This window comes from Pholcus phalangioides, unplaced genomic scaffold, assembly GCF_987345545.1.
Source record: "Pholcus phalangioides strain wild (caught in Gottingen) unplaced genomic scaffold, Ppha-v1.0 ptg000009l_1, whole genome shotgun sequence".
NCBI lineage: Eukaryota > Metazoa > Arthropoda > Arachnida > Araneae > Pholcidae > Pholcus > Pholcus phalangioides.
The window spans coordinates 38,582,961-38,600,498 of record NW_028301602.1 but is presented as its reverse complement, the minus strand read 5'-3'; the positions used below and the strand labels follow the sequence as shown (position 1 = coordinate 38,600,498).

At 37.7% G+C, this 17,538-nt stretch overlaps 1 protein-coding gene across 1 annotated transcript in view; it reads right to left on the bottom strand.

The window, feature by feature from the left end:
- Positions 1-10,674: 10,674 nt before the first annotated feature.
- The window catches only part of LOC149083040 (uncharacterized), a 40,526-nt gene continuing 33,662 nt past the window's right edge, over positions 10,675-17,538 (bottom strand). The window contains exons 2-3 of the mRNA XM_089236781.1: positions 11,901-15,137; positions 10,675-11,672 (exon numbers count right to left, since the gene is read on the bottom strand). Of these exons, the coding sequence (XP_089092907.1) occupies positions 10,675-11,672; positions 11,901-15,137 (4,235 nt within the window). The remainder of the gene's footprint in view (positions 11,673-11,900; positions 15,138-17,538) is intronic.

Here is a 17,538-nt window from a genome sequence, read left to right as displayed (position 1 = left end):
TGATCTTAATATTCTGGCCGTGTTCGTGGAATTTCGTTTTCTAGTCCTGCATATTGAAAGGGAGTGTAAAAATAAAACTACGAAATTTCTCTCACTAAATATCTGAAGTCAAACCCCGTTATAACGAACTTCAACGCATCGAGGATGTTGGTTCGACGCATATGATGACATCCCAAATGGGGTCAAAAGCTCAAGAGGTGTCGCAAAAGCAGGATTTTGACTGTATTTTGATTTATTGATAAACTCTGAAATGAATTAATGAATGACTCGGAACTCTGAGAGATTGTTAAATCTGTGACATGTCTTGACTGTTGAAGGTAGCTCAGTGTTCAGAAATGCATTCAGCATTTCTTCATTCCTTGGATGGCCAAGCTGTGACAGTGAAGTGGGACGCAAACCTACTAGTGGCGCTTGGCCCTTGAACTGTTCCATCACTTTTGAATGGTAGACTTAGTGGCCTGTTGAATCATCCTCGGATGATTGTTGTTTTTTTTTTAAGATGAAATTCTTAAATACAAATACAAGGCCACAACAGGCAAAATGTCTAACGAGGATGGGAAATATAACGTATAGATGTTGTATTCTATTTTTTTTCCCTTCTATTATTTTCTGACAGAATTGCCTGTACTTGTGTGTGCACACATTCCCTCTCCTCCCTCTTTTTTCTTCATCCTATACGATCTATACATAGTCTGCATTTGGTCACCATCTATCTTTCACTAGCGAAAACTGAAAGAAAGGAGAATTTTTTTTCGCTTATTCAGAGAGAGAAGATCCGACTATTAGCGTAGCCAAAGGGTTGAAATCAATATTCTCTCCCCGAACATGCAATGCCATGATGATGTATTTTACATGAAACATTTCCCACATCACAAGGTGTAAAACAAACCACTTTCTGCAAGATGCGTTGGATTTTCTTTTTTGCAATGAATTCATTCGGTCACCTCTAATGCAAAACAAATTTTTGAGAAACATGAAATCATCGTTTAGCATTTGGGACATCGAAGATCTTAGTTTCTGATAAGCAAATTCCTGAGAGGAACATTTGCGAGGTGCAAGCGCAGTTTAGTAGCTGTAGCTACTGATAAGAAAATGGAAGAACAACGAATAATTGAAATACATCGGAAGCATGAATAAGTTGGATCAGTGTCTTTTCATTATATGATTATACGATGAGCCATTTCCTAGTAGGCCAACATAAGAGAAATCAATAGATAATAACATCAAAACTCAACATCCAAGAAGAAGGGAAAATGAAGAATCTTCTGAAGAAAAATAGATTCAGCGGAAGCAATTATTAAATTCTGTGTAATTAATATAATGACACAGAATATAATCCAAACAATCGATGGGAATTTGAAGATATTTTTGTTGTCCAAAATAGATCATGTTCATTACGAGGTTCATTACCAATTACGAGGTATATGTTAAAATAAAACAGACTTTATATGATTTCAAACGGCAGCTCATCATAATGCACGCCGTATGGCGAAAGAATGTTAAGCTTTTTTGAATTTCTCAACTTGTATTCTGTTACAACGTCGTTAGAGGGAGAAATTGTTTGCCTGACGTGAAACTGAACAATGTATCATGCTTCAAAATTTCCTTTTTAATAATAATATTTGAATTTATTTCCGTTTCACGCAGTGTATAAATTCAGTAGAAAAAAATGAAAATATGAAATGCGAAGATTTCCAGGCAAACTATTCAACTACCAAGCGAGAAATTAATACAAACAGTTCATTATACCAGGAATGAACTTGGATAAATGCCATTCAAAATATAAGCAAATTACATAATTCCAAAGCGCAATAAAATCTCAGTAAATAGTCCTTCCGTAACACCGGGAATCGCCCGTAGCTCATAATTTACGTCGTAAGATGCTTTAATCATACTCGCACACAGCTCTATTTCTCTCTCTCTTTTCCTCAATATCGCGGATGTGTAGAGACGAGTGAATGTCCATTCTCCTCAAGAGTAGTCAAATGCCCTATTGGATTATATTGGATTACAATGTTTAATGGGCTCTCAAAGGAATGACTGTGATCATCAGAAATCCTCTGCGGAACACACTGGATTGATCTACCATCTACGCATCTCGGTCCCGTAAATAGCACAGATCTGTAAACAAAAAGGGTGATTACCTCCGGGCATTGAAAGCCAAAGGTCACGGCATCATAACCATAATATTCTGTGCATAGAATACCACAGATGATAATATTTGATCATACATAATGCATAATATGTCAATACTTATTCGACTATAAGCACGAAGTTCCGGAATAGCTGGTAATATTCATTTATGGTTCAAGGTATATGAGCTAACAAAGAAGTAGTGCATTGTATTTTGGCATGAATTCCCCCCCCCCCATCAAGCTTCTGTACAAAATACTGTACACTCACAGTATACTCTAAACAATCTATCCTCTCACGCGCATGTTTAAAATTTTCTCTTTTTTATGTTCATAAAAAGACATCTTGAGGTCGACCTCAATAAGGCACGTGATTGTTATGCAAAAGAACATTCCGTGTGTTTTCATGGAAAGAAGTATTTTTTATAAAGACTTTTCCTATCACGTAGGCACTACTTCTACACATATAAGACACATGGCACTGAAAACACTGCAGAAATCATTAAAAACATTCACACACATGAAACGGTAAACGCACGATCCAACGAAAAAAAAAGACATGCAGCTCTTGATCCGGGGTCATGCAGCTCTGCTATATTCTAAGGGGGTACACAAGTGAAAGAGAAATCATTATAGGTAGATACATAGAACCGCTCACAACCCCTGACTGATGCAAAGCACCTTACTGCCGTTACCTCAAAAGAGGCAGAGTTGTATCGGAAAAGTTAGCAGAGATTTATACTGGTGGTTCCCCGCGCTCGCAAGTATCAAATCACTCGCGTCGTTCTCCCCATGAAGACAGCCATCAACTCGATGCAACATACAAGCCATTTCACTAAAAATGGATAGCTGAACCCAATGACTAGGGAGAAAAATAGCACGCGTGCCCAGTGGCACATAAGGGCCGCAGACAGCAGCCTGAGATTTCGAAAGAAATGTGGAAAAGAGTTATGAGCAAGAAAGCAGAAGAAGAATCATGTTGAAGTGGGAGAGATTTGAGAATGGTCTAAATACACAATGTATACAAAATATGTATACAATGCCTCCACTGTGACGGGAAACGAAGAAATAAAGCCTCCGTCCACAGTGCTAGTGCGCATAGAGCGCATAGTCATAGCACGAATGCACGCAGTCATGAGCGGAGATACGGGGGAGGGCAGCGTCAAAGGTGGAGTCGATTGATCTAATGTATATATGAATTGACATCATCATCGTGCCCCCCCCCCGAGACTTCCAAGTCTATTTCCGCCTATGCACGCAATTAGCGGAAAGTAATGATTGCAAATGGATTAAAATATTTTTACGGGTAAAACCAATAATAAAAAATTGATAAAAATGGAGGAGTTTGATTTCTAAATAGTAGTTAAGTAATTAAACCTACAAAATGTAGACGTATTATTGCGATATCTTCTGGCAATGACGATAGTGATCAACGTGTAAGTAATTTCGAAATATTTCCAACTTTATAAAATAAAAAAAAATTGGTGATATGGTCCAATTTTCCACTTTTTCGAATGATGCAAATGGGTTAGGTAAGAAAACAAATCACATGAGAATTCCAACAACACGGTAATCCCTCATACGTTAGACATAAATATCTAGATCAAACTTTCTCAAGCTATCGGAGGAAAAAGAATCAAATATTTAGCATGTTTCTATGCCTACATTTTCCCAAAGCTTTTATCCATTTATATATCTCTCATTCCATTTCCTTTCTTCCCGAGAAAAGTACACATTAAACGGGATCCATAATTGAAGAATCCAGAAACGTGATTCGGCATAACTTATAGTTTTTAACCGAAGCATAACAAGGATTGAATTCTAGTTGAGTAAAATGGTAAGGGAAGAGAAAACAGCCAATTTTTCGATTCACGAACATATCAATTTGAATGAATGAATTTCTATCGGGACTGAAAGGTTTTTGGAAAACGATTTCTATGAAAATGGAAAAAGTTAAAATAAGCTATAAAAAGTGACACGAGCACGAATCTGAGTCTTGTTGCCAGCGACAGAAATACAAAATTCATATCCTAATATAAATACACATTTTTCTTCTTTTTCAAATCTTTCTAAAATTACATTCCCAAAATCCAGTACCCATATTTTCCCATTTTTATATCTTTTCTTTTCAACTTGCAATTTCCTCCCTATTTCTGACATTCTGTAATAATAGTTTCGAGTTTTGATCTGTGTATCTCGATTCTCAATCTCGCTGTAGAATCTATTTTCTTTCGCTATATCCTGGCAATTTCGCCCATATATTTATATTACATTTTTATATCAATATTTATATGGGTTTTTTTTTTGAATTGAGAAGAAACATTTGTTTTAGAAGCAGTTTTCATGTTTTCGTTGCAGGATATCGCATAAATATGGAATGTATAGACGCCTGTATAAGATTTTATCGTTGTCGGTATCAATTTACATTTTGAAGGAAAAACTAGCCATTTATAATGAACTAGCTATAATACCCGGCGTTGCCCGGGTTTTTTTCAATGAGGATTTTTTGGATCACGTGATATCTCCCTCTTTCTTTGAGGGACATGCAAACCGTGTCTAAGTTAATCAATATGGCGACTTCCTGAAATAAACAAATCTAGATTTAAAGGAACATAGAAACGAATATATTTTTTTTTCTTTTTTAAGGGGTGCTAGGTATTTCGATCCCCCCCCCCCCCGAACTTTAAGTTCTCCATCTGCCTGTTTCAGCTTTCAAAAATGCTCATTTGAAGCTGTGGAATTTCTTCGATGTACTTTACGGGCCCATAATTAATTTTAAAACATCCTAACCTATGAATTTATGCAGTTGAATATCAAAAGACAATACGGAGACATTAATTTTTGCTTGAGAAGATATAAATAAAAAGTTGAAATCAATGTTATTGCATGAATGTCCAACTCAAAAGTAGGTCCGGCTAATTACTTCATATTTGATCTCCCGGACTTCGTATATCTCTAATCGAACTCAATATTTCAGAAATCTAGAATTCAATACAATTTTTAAAATTATGTATGTGACAGAAAACTCCACAAAAATTTCAGCATTTCTACAGTAAAATCGGCAATTTTAACACTGATTTCTATGGGGCATCATCCTTTGCCTTACCCTCAAAGTGATGCTGATGATGGTGTCTATTCAAAAAGCTCTCATTACTGGGAGGATTGAATAAAGTGGCAAACCATTATAAAGGCATAAATATTATACATATACGTACAGCATTAAAGAAACGACAAACCATTGTAAAGGCATATACACGTCTTAAACGCATTGCTAGGGAACCACGGTAACCAAAGTAAACGTTCGGAAAGTGATTGTTGAGGCCCAAAAACCATTGTTGCGCTACGGTTTTTTTGCCCATTTGGGGCATTTGCCCTGGTCTGACGAAATTTTAAAGTAGCCTATCGTTCAAGTCGGGTCCCATTTGGTATATATGCAAAATTTGGTGACGATCGATCTAAAATTGTAGATTTGTATAGAGAACATACACACACACAGAAAATCAATTTTATATATATAGAAGATAGATAGATAAATTTAACGAATTCAATCCCGTAATGGCTTATTATATAATTAATATTTCTTTTGTAGAATAAAAAGCAATTTATAGTTCTTTATTTACCTCCAATATAAATTAACTTCTTTCACCACATACTCCCCAATAAAAAAACACGCACGAAGAAAGATTAGTCAAAAATTGGCAGGCAGCTTTATTACACATAGTTATGCAAATTATTTACTGTGTAGTTCGAAAGAATTATGCCAATAATTTTGTCAGCAGAGGGCATGCAAGCATTTTTTCCTGTAGCTCTTCGAAACGTCCTCTGCCACTGCTTTCGCTAAGTGGACCGCTGTTTTCGCTCGATAAACTATCGTTGGTTGCTGAAAATGTCTCTAAGATGCATTTAAAGGCAACGGCAATGAGGAGATGCAAGTGACTTTCAAAAACGTAAATATTTATTTATATACACACACGAACAAGTTACATGCGACATCCATCATAAATCGCGACACACAATCAAGAAAAAACGTTCGAATCTCTGACGATCCGTTGTCAGGAGATAATCTTTGACAAGGCGAAATATGCTACAACGTGAAGCGTGACCTCACAGGAAATCGTCTATGATCTCAGTCACTACACGTTCAAGTACCTCTTACGCAACTGCGGGACATTGAACAAGGTCGCATCATTGGATTGAGCCAAGCAGGGTGGGCAAATCGACGTTTTTCTCTCAACTTGACCGTTTTGACCAAGCTGTTACGAGATGCTGGAAGCAATGTATGTGTGAAGGCACGAACACGCGTCAAACTAGCTTTGGGCTCCTTAAATGGCTCAACATTACAGAGGATCTCTTCATCTGTAGGCAAGGCCGAACAAAGTCAATGATGCCTGCACCGACCATCCAATCACAGATGCCGTATTAGTCAAGGAACCTTCTCTCGTACCGGAGAAACACTGCTCTACGACATACGATTGGTGAGATAGAGGCGGCATTAGCACTTAAAGAACACCCTGTACGTATAAATCTTAATTTCACGATCTTCCTGGAATTTCATGTTTATCTTGTAAATTAGTGTTTTGTTGGATTTGAGGAAAGAGCAATTACATTTTCGGGGGGGGGGGGGGGTCCATGCATTGAAAGACTTCTTTTATTTTTAGCTTAACCTCATCAGCTGTTGTCATGCCGCATCTACATAGGTTCTAGCTGTTTTAAATGTTCAATTAACGAATAGATGTCATTTTTTGCTATAACCGTAGTTAATAGTATCGCCCTTTCACGATAGTACTAATACATAACCGTACTTGCAACTCGTACGCATTCCTATGCAGAATTTCTCTAACGGATCGGTAACATGTAGGAACGTGTGTTGTTCTTCGACCACCTGCTTCTACCTCTTCGTTGAGACAGATCGGCGGATCATGATCTGATTAGGAGGAAGAATGTGTGGTTTTAGTGTATGTGTATATGCATGCTCTAACGTATTTATGTTATCAGGCTTATCTCGTGTTTTTGCTGGCATACCTTTTCTGTATGTTGAAGTGAAGATGACAAATGCTTGAATTTTCATATTATGTACGTGTACATGTTGAAGGGCTACTGCTCTCTGCCGAAAAACTTTCTCGAATAAGCAATCGGCTCGCATTCGCACCTCTCAGTTGGAAAACAGCGAAAAGCAAACTTCAGCCGACCACCAGCATAACGCAGGAGCCACCAACGGGACTCGTACGTGTATACCAGAGGTCTTCAAACTTTTTCTACTCGCGAGCACTGCCCGTACCCATTATCAAAAGAAGAGCACCTTTACGGAAAGTTTGACATACGAATGTATAAAATCAGGATGATTTCAATCCTTGAATGCAATTTGTACAAGGTGTATAATTGGAACGGTGATCAAGTGCTCCCGAGCACAAAATCGGACACGAGCATCGAGCACTCGGGTTGCTTCAGGGAGCACCGTAGTGTTTGCGAGCAACGGGTTGAAGATGCCTGGTATATACTCCCGATGTGAGACTATCACGATGCCCACGGACTAGAAAAAGTGGCGACCTCTCACGCTGAGGGAATTTTTCTTCCGGAATTAGGAGAGAAATTCCCATTAAGTTTTTGTATTAATATTTATATGTTTATTTTATGAAATTGGGAACTAACATTCGTTTTAAAAACAATTTCCGTGATTTCGGTGCAGAATATGTAATTTATTTGTAACATAACGATGCTCGTTTGATATTTTATCGTTGTCGTTATCAAATTAAATTTCGGAGAAAAACTGGTCATTTATTTTGGGATAAATTTAGTAAATTCCATTCTGTAAAGCCTTATAATTTTTTAAATATATATTTTTAAAGTGTATTGCTTTCTTTTATGGAATAAAAAGCAATTTATCTCTCTTTTTCCTCTCACTGGTCCCAAAATACCAATTAACTTCTTTCAATATATATAAAAAATCTTAATTTCACGTTTTTACTAGAATTTCGTGTTTATCTTGCAAATTGGTGTTTCCTTCTCTTGTTGAATTTTTAGGAAAGTGGAGGCAGGAGAAAAAAAAAAAGCTAATTTCCATTAAAAGGTTTCTTCTTTTATTTTTAGTCTTCGTTTTACCTCATTAACCGATGTCATACTGCATCTCGATTGGTTCTCGCTGTTTTAACGATCAATTAACGAACGGATGATGTCATTTTTCGCTGTAACCGTAGTAATAGTATCGACCTTTTCGCGCTTTTGCCGGAAAAATCGTTTGCCGGAAATTTCTCTTCCGGAATTAGACAAACATCTAAACTACGGAAGAGTTAATAAGATGTGTAATAGAATTTTTTGGGATTTGCACGTGTGCGAAATTGAAAACCCTGCGTCAATCTTTTTCCTTGTTGGAAGAATTTCGATGAATGTCGGCAGATTACACAATTTTTTCTATGATTTAGTGTAGTCTACATTCGATTTTTCTTTTTAGCCCGACCCTTTTATGCACGTGAGACTGAATTCAATTAAAGACATACAGTTTAAACCAATTTTTATTTCCTATGATATCATATTCATCGCTATTATATTTCTTCAAACTCAAATGTTGGTCGGGCATTGCGCAAGCCTATAGTGAGGAGATAGCTGGGCCATGCCCTGCTTCTTGATAAATGGTTTGTGCAGAAGCAAAAATCGTGGGCAATATGAATGAGCTCGCAATCCACACACCGAACTGCTTCATTTCTATAGCCGTTGTTTGACCTGCTGTACGTAGGAATTTGTCGTCTATCGGTCTTATTATATTACGCTGCCGGTCTCAGCTTATATCTGCGGTGTCGTACATTGTTGTAGTTGTCTGTTTGATGGTCACGTCTCCAGTTCCACCCTTTACTAGGCATTGACCCACGACCGTATTTTCGTTGTTACCGGTATCATCTAGCATATTCAAGCGGTATGCGATGTGACCATGATTGCCCACGCCTTGAATCATCAATATAAGCATAATGCTCGGACAACACTCGTTAATTTAATGTATGCCGTTTTTGCTCATGATTCACTGCTCCTCTGTATATCGCGTCTTAAAGCATTATTACGGGATACAGCGGATCTATACGCAGCTTGCCCGATAAATCTTGTGTCGGTATTACAGATTCTTACCTCTTGATAATATACTTCACAACGTTCCGCCCAGGACAAAATGTCAGTAGCCCTACTTTCGTTTGCATTACCAAGTGTATAAGATAGCGTCCGTGTAAAGCATTGGGTTTGGGATGTCATCTCGTCCTTGAAGATGTCCTTAATCATCCACTTTTCTAAGGTGGCTCATTGTTTGACCACTCGTTGCTGGTTTTTCCGCTTCTGGTGACGTCATACCATAGTCGCTTCTTAGTGGGTTCTGACATATTCGATCGTCATATTCTTCTTTTTTTCGATCGTCATGGGATCTTCTGGGCATAATTTCGGAAAATCATCTGTTTCTGCATTTTTATCTGCTGGACAACCATTCATAGTCCTGGCATTTCTTGCCTTAGTCAGTCTTTGCAACTTTGGAAGTACCCATGGCATTAATGGACATTAAAGCCTTGGATACTCGCATCCCTTCACACCTACAGCTAGTCTGCCTGATCCATGTGAAGCTGGTCCATGTTTTCTCGTTACCATCACGTGTTTACCCATTCCGAACGTGCTCCAAGCGTATGGTCAATGCGATCCAAGCGACTGGCTATTTGGCAAGTGCCAGTTTTTTTAAGTGCCACGAAAGGAGGGGTTCAAAATCAGAGGTCAGAAAAAAATTATATTTTTCAAATAAAAATATTTTTAATTCTGTGAAATTCAAACTATTGTAGCGTAGTGGTGAACTCATTTTTGCCAATGAGATAACAAATCATTATTCTTGATTAAATGATTTTTAATTTTAAATAACAATATATGTACATTCTACATTTTAGTTAAAATACTTTAGTGTCGACCACGTTGGTCGCACATCCATTCACTATCTCGGTTCGTCTCTCTCTCTCAGTTCTTATCTCTCGTTAGACGACGGCGTACTACTTCTACAGGAGCAGGTGTTTACAACCGGCAGATGTTTTGTCTGCACCCGCCGGGACAGTCCACATAAGTTCAAGGGGTAGGATTCGATGGACGTCACAGCTTCCTCCCCCCTTAAAGAAATTTCCATTGGGATTTTCACAATGGAAATTCACAATCTAAATTAACCACAAATAAGCTTATAAGAAGATTGCAATAAAATTATATTAACACTTATATAGGGGTATATTACCACTGAAGTACCATGTCAGGCAAATTGAGGCACAAAAAAAATTAAAAGAAAAAAAAACATTGTTCGCGATACATTGCAATTAAATCACAAAAAGTAAATTTGAAAAAAAAAAATAATAATATGATACGTAGAATTTTCTGGGTTTATATATAACCGAATTCAAAATAATTTTTGAAAAACACACAAAAAAAAACACAATTCTTCATTAAACTCTGCAATTATAATGGAATAATACAACACAAAAAATAACAAGAAAAATTAAAGCATTCATACATAAAATTTTCGAAACATTCAACAAATTGCAGGTCATTCGGGAATATTACGACTTAGCACATCAGCATTCCTATTTTTGCGACCAGGTCTGTGCTGTATCTGAAAGTCATATTGTTGGAGTGACAATGCCCAACGCATCAGACGCTGGTTTGTGCTACAATTCTTCTGTAACCACACGAGAGGATTATGATCAGTGACAATCAAGAATTTTTGACCATCTAGATAATAGTGTAAACGTTTAACAGCAAAAACAATGCTCAGACATTCCTTCTCAGTAGTAGTGTAGTTTCTTTCTGCCTGAGAAAACTTTTTGCTGAGAAAAAGTATAGGATGTTCTTCTCCTGCACTATCCTCTTGAGCTAAAATTACACCCATTCCCATATTTGACGCATCAGTCTGCACAATAAATTGCTTAGAGAAATCTGGTGCATATAGCACTGGTTGACTAATTAACTTGTTTTTCAAACAAGTGAAACTCGCATTACACTCAGAAGTCCAGATGATTTCTCCTTTCTTTTCTTTCCCTTTTAAAGCTTCTGATAACGGTGCAGCCAATACCGAAAACATAGGAATGTAATGACTATAATACCCTACCAATCCTAAAAAAGCTCTTATTTCAGTTTTGGTTTCTGGAGTAGGAAACTTTTCAATGGCCTCTATTTTCGCTTCACATGGTTTCCTATACCCTTGCCCAACTATATGACCCAAATATTTGACATGATCTTGGGCGAAACGACATTTTGATGGTTTTAGTGTTAATTTAGCTCCCTTCAAGCGTTCTAACACTAATTCGACATGTTTCAGGTGTTTCTCCCATGACTCAGAAAATATAGCTATATCATCGAGGTATGGTACAGCGAAATTTTCGTATTCTCTTAGTAATTCTGCCATAAGTTTACTAAAGAAATATGGAGCATTTTTCAGACCAAATGGCATGCGTAGTGGCCTGTACGTTCCGAAACTGGTAACAAAAGCGGCAAATCTTTGAGCTGTGGGACTCAATGGAATCTGCCAGTATCCTTTGGATAAATCTAACAAGGTAATAAATTTTGCTGATGAAACTAATTCAAGCCTTTCTTCGATATTTGGCAATGGAAAAAATTCGGTGCGTATCACCTCATTTAACCGGCGATAATCAATACAAGGTCTGGGATCCTTATGTGGTGCTTCAACTAAGATCATTGGTGAGGTATAATCTGATTCCCCTACTTCAATTATTTTCAAATCTAACATTCGTTGAATTTCAGTTTTTAAAATACCATTCTGTCGTTGAGAAATCTTATACGGCCTAGCTCTGACGGGCTTATCATTTATCAACGTGATATCATGTTCAACCAGATGGGTCATTCCTGGCTCGTTAGAAAATATCTCAGAATATTTATTCAACAGTTTATGAAATTGTTCAATTCTTTGGGGATCTATACGTTCAAGCAAGTTGCTTTTCTGGACAATGTCTTCAAAATTGAAAATATTTGGATTGGTATCCAAATGGGGAAAATCTATATCATTGTCTGTGTACCCATCATTTCCTACGCAATCCAAGAAATTAATGCTCTCGGGTCTTTTGTAATACGGTTTTAGCATATTTACATGATATATTTGTTCTTTTCTATCCGGAAGCTTAACAATGTAATTCGTCTCGGACAGTCTATTTTGAATTACACCGGGACCAGTCCACTGAACTGCTAACTTATTCGGTTTAGAAATTGCAAAAATGAGTACTTCGTCACCTTGCTTAAATTCCCTTTTTACAGAATTTTTATCATACCATTTTTTTCTAGTTACCTGTAATTCTTCCATTTTGCTAACTGCCAAGTCCTGACACCTTTTCATCCTATTTATGAGTTTAAGAACATATTCTGTAACAGGACTTTCCTCATCCCCTGACTGTGTCCACTGTTCATACACTAATGTTTCTGGAGTTCTTAGATTCTTCCCGTGCACTAGTTCTGAAGGAGTGAACCCTGTACTTTCGTGTGTAACTGTACGTAACGCTAACAATGCTAGCGGAAGGTGTTTTTCCCAATCGGGCCCAGATTCTTCACACAGACACCGCAACAAACGTTTAATGGTTCTGTGAAACCGTTCCACAGGGTTGGACTGTGGGTGATACACGGAGCTGTGACTCACCTTAACCCCAAATCTCTGAAAGAATTCCGAAGTGAGAGCACTCGTAAACGACGTCCCTTGATCACACTGTACTTCTTTCGGGAAACCTGTCCTGCTAAATATCTCGAGTAGTGCATTGACCACACTCACTGATTTAATAGCAACGACCGGTATAGCTTCTGGGTATTTAGAAGATAGACACATGGCTGTAATGATGTACCGTTTCCCAGTTGGGGTCTCTGGAAGAGGTCCACAAGCATCTATGTTAATTTTTGAAAATACTTCCTGAATAATGGGAACCAATTTGAGAGGTGCCTTCTTCTTTTCGTTAGGTTTTCCCGCTCTTTGACATTGGTCACAAGTACGCACATATTCCTCCATATCTTTATAACACCCAGGCCAAAAGAAATATCTCAAAAGCTTATCTTTTGATTTTGTAACTCCTACATGAGCCGAAGTGCTTTCATGGCAAAGTGCCTTAACACTATTTCTGAGTTCCATCGGTACTAGTAGTAGTTTTGTTATGTTTCCGAGGTGGTCCTCATGCATCTTAAACAACAGATTGTTTTCAAGAACATATGTCTTCTTCGCAGTAGGATTTACAGGCTTTTGGGCTAATGCCATTAATTCCCTTAAGGATTGACAGTCCTGCTGCATTTTAGATAGTTTCTTAGAACTAACCTTCAACAAAGACAATTCCTCAGCCCCTTTACTGACTTCTGGCAATTGAAGATTATCACTTTCGTCAACAATAATATCTGATAACAGACGATCATCACCTGCCTCTTCATTTTCTTGCGCGCCTAAACAACTCTCCCCGAGAACTTCAACATTTTTCTCTTCTGGGATGATCCACTTATTAAACTTTGCTTTCGTTTGAGCCCTTGTTTCTACGGCATTCAACGCCTCTGGGGACAAAAAACAAGGCTTCTCACACCCTTCCAATAATTCCGCCGTACGGTTTCCTAAGAGATACCGCCCCTGATCTAATTCGTTTCTAATGACTGCTGCTTTGGTACATATTTTTCCAAAACTACCGCATAATTCAACATGTGCCAAGGGTAGGCACTTGGGATCAGGATCTAACGGCGTTTTAAGCCATATGTTTTCACCTGTCAACATATCAGGAGTGATAAGCTTCTCACAAACTATATCTATTGTGGCCCCCGAATCCCTCAAAATTTTCATAGGAATGCCATTTACTCTACCAAGGGTTGTATATGGGTCTAAAAGATCTTTTGACCCATCATTAACATAATTAACTGTACCCTCTGATGTTCGCTTCAATTTTGGGCAGTTCGGACGTAAATGCGATGGCGAACCACATTGATAGCATTTAAGGGACCTACGTTTCTCAAATTCTCTATGTTCTTGTTTTTGTAGATCTTTTTTCTCGTAGTGAGCAGATTTATTAGGGAACTTTTTATCTGCATATTGCCATCTATTATTGCTATACTTTTTGTCCTGAGGGTTTTTCGACCCTTCTCTAACATTCTCGTAAGCATCCAATTTTTCGGCCAAATCATAGGGAGTGATAATTTTCGCCCACTCATCAATATAATGCTCTCTCATTTCCGGTGGAACGCGCCTTTTTATTTGATCAGTGACCATCAATTTTTTTAGCCCTTCAAAATCAGTCACTTGCAAACCTTCCACCCACTCATCAAAATATTTAGAAAGTTCAAAAACGAAATCCCGCCACGGCTTGGCTGAATTTCTCTGATGTTTGACAAATTTTAATCGAAAATTTTCTGGGGTCATTTTGAACCTGTTTAGGAGAACCATTTTGATGTGTTCAAAGTTATCGAAATTTTCTTCTGATTCCTTTGCTATAAGTTGTACCACGTCGGGTGGTAAAAGAGCCAACATGGCTGATACCCACCTTTTTTTTTCTACCCCCACTCTTTTGGCTTGTCTTTCAAATAAAGCAAGAAACAACGCGATATCCATTTCCCTTTCATCGAACTTGGGGACAAGCTTTGTCAGCTCATAACTTCCCCCACAGCTTCTTATATCGAAATCCAAACAACCTCGACCCTCGTTTTTTATTGCTGCTTCTAAGCGTAGTTTCTCTAATTCAAACTCCCGTTCTTCCCTTTTTCTTTTTTCTTCTGCCTCTTCCTCCATTTGTTTTCTCGCGAATTCTTCTTTTTTCTGTTTCTCTTCTATTTCTTCCTGAAGTTTTCTCTTAGCTAATTCCTCCCTAGCCTCTCGCTCTTCGACAATATTAAAAAATTGCCCCTTAACAAACTCTTCTTCAAAATCTGCTGAATTCATAATCAGTCTTTTTAGATCCAAAATTCTCATTCTATCATTCACATTCTCCCCCAACTCTTCCGCTAACAACCTCAAATCTTCTTTTCTAGCTTTTGCAAGGAATGCCATAGCTGATAATATTAGTTATACAAACTAACTTCAAAATAAAAGTAATTCAGCTATTTTTCAAGAATAATCAAAATATACAATCTACCACAAATAAATAAAATCAACTGCGGTACATTTTAAACAATACTGTGCCTCAAAAAAAAATTTTTTTGCCTTAATCATGGCACTTACCCCTTCGGACTTCGGAGAGACTTAGAACCTAACGAGATGATCTGATGATCCAACAATAACTATCACTGTCGCAAAAGTCACTGGGTGAAACTGCTGTTTACACACTACTCTACTTCAAGGCACTTATTGTTCTCCTGACGGAGCTGATGACCCAATTCCTCCAGAGTTCCGAGATTTATCCAGACGGCACGGATAATCGAATCTCTCCACGGCACGGATGGCCGGATCTCTCAGTGGCACTGATGACCAAATCTTTCGACGGCACGGGTGGCCGAATCTTTCGATGGCACGGATGGCCAAATCTCTCCACGGCACGGATGGCCGGATCTCTCAATGGCACTGATGGCCAAATCTTTCGACGGCACGGATGGCCGAATTCGAAACTCCTGTTGGAGACATCAACAGTCAAAAACTTTTACGAAGAAGAACATCGGAACGACGTGAAACACATCCAAACCGCTGCCACCAATTTTTTAGCTGTAGCGTAGTGGTGAACTCATTTTTGCCAATGAGATAACAAATCATTATTCTTGATTAAATGATTTTTAATTTTAAATAACAATATATGTACATTCTACATTTTAGTTAAAATACTTTAGTGTCGACCACGTTGGTCGCACATCCATTCACTATCTCGGTTCGTCTCTCTCTCTCAGTTCTTATCTCTCGTTAGACGACGGCGTACTACTTCTACAGGAGCAGGTGTTTACAACCGGCAGATGTTTTGTCTGCACCCGCCGGGACAGTCCACATAAGTTCAAGGGGTAGGATTCGATGGACGTCACACTATGAATATATTGGATGTAATAATTTGCAGAATAAACTAAGACGAGCTAAGCGTGTATTTGTTGGCACACTGGGCTTGAGTTATGAAGAGAAACTTCATTTTTTGAATATGTTTGTATAAGGGGAATGCAGGTGTTAGGAAGATATGATTGAAGTGTTCAAAATTTTCAACAGGATGGTTGAGATGAACCCTTTTTTATTAATATGCTGTCAATCGACAAGAGGACACTAGTATAGATTAGTAAGGAACAATTCTAAGTTGTGTTCGTAGGGAATTTTTCTCTAACAGGGTTGTTAATGAATGAAATAATAGCTTACCCCCAGGGTAGTAAATTCTAACGCAATTGACACGTTTAGAAAGAAATACGATGAACCTGTTAGAGTAAATCAAGAAGCTATATCCATACTTAGATAAGACAATCATAAATATTTTTCATGGCATTGTATAATATTTTATCATGTATATATAGTTTTCAGTTTTCATAATTGCATTGTTAATTGAGTTGCTGTATTTTAGAAATATATGGCATCCGTATTTATTATGGACATCTTTTTTTTTTTAGCCACCTCGATAGGCATTTTGTCTGTTGTGGCCATGTATTGGCATTTGTATATGCAATCAATAGGTGTCAGTTTTTGAGAAAGTGAAGGATTACAATGCCCAGGAAAAAAGTTTAAAGATTAAATTTCCATGTGCCATATTATTGGTGACGTAGTCAAATCATCGATTCCCCTGGTCAATCCACTAATGCGGCTCATAAGCCGGACTGGTGTTCCCTGGCGTGAGAATTATGTTGGCCCTCGAATAGAGAGAAAGTTGCCATCCCTGATAAAAGTCACCAAAATATATATAGCCGTATAAATTTAAAAACAAATTAATTCTTTGGGAAAAAAAAAATTCTCATCGTTCCAGAATATTATAATAGTCTATTGACTGAACCGCAGCTCAAACTCAATACCACGGAAACAAAAGTTTCCCTCAAAAACATTTACCCATCTTACGACAAACAAGTCAATTTCTGAGGAGATGGCAATAGTAAAAAATAAAGAATGCATTTTCTCTCCAGCCGTCAGACATCTTAACGTAAGATATTAGAATTATTTATAAACCACCGAAAATCGACTCTCTCAATATATATATTGTTTGTCGTAAAAGCGACATATGTTTGCAGCACAAAATTTTCATCATTTTTTCCCAAACTCAATTCTTTTCACACACAATACATTTTCTTTCTTTTTTTTCATGAAAAAAAATATTTCTTCCGGGTTTTCTCATTTTTCCCCCTATTCTGTCTTCGTTCACGACTATTTTTCTACATTCTGTTCATAACTCTAACATATTTTTTTTTTCTTCGTCTTGTTAGTGGTGAATCACGTTGATAGGAGACTATTTTCCCCGCTAGGCATCATCGTTTGACTGATAGTGATCGATAAAGGCCGATAGGA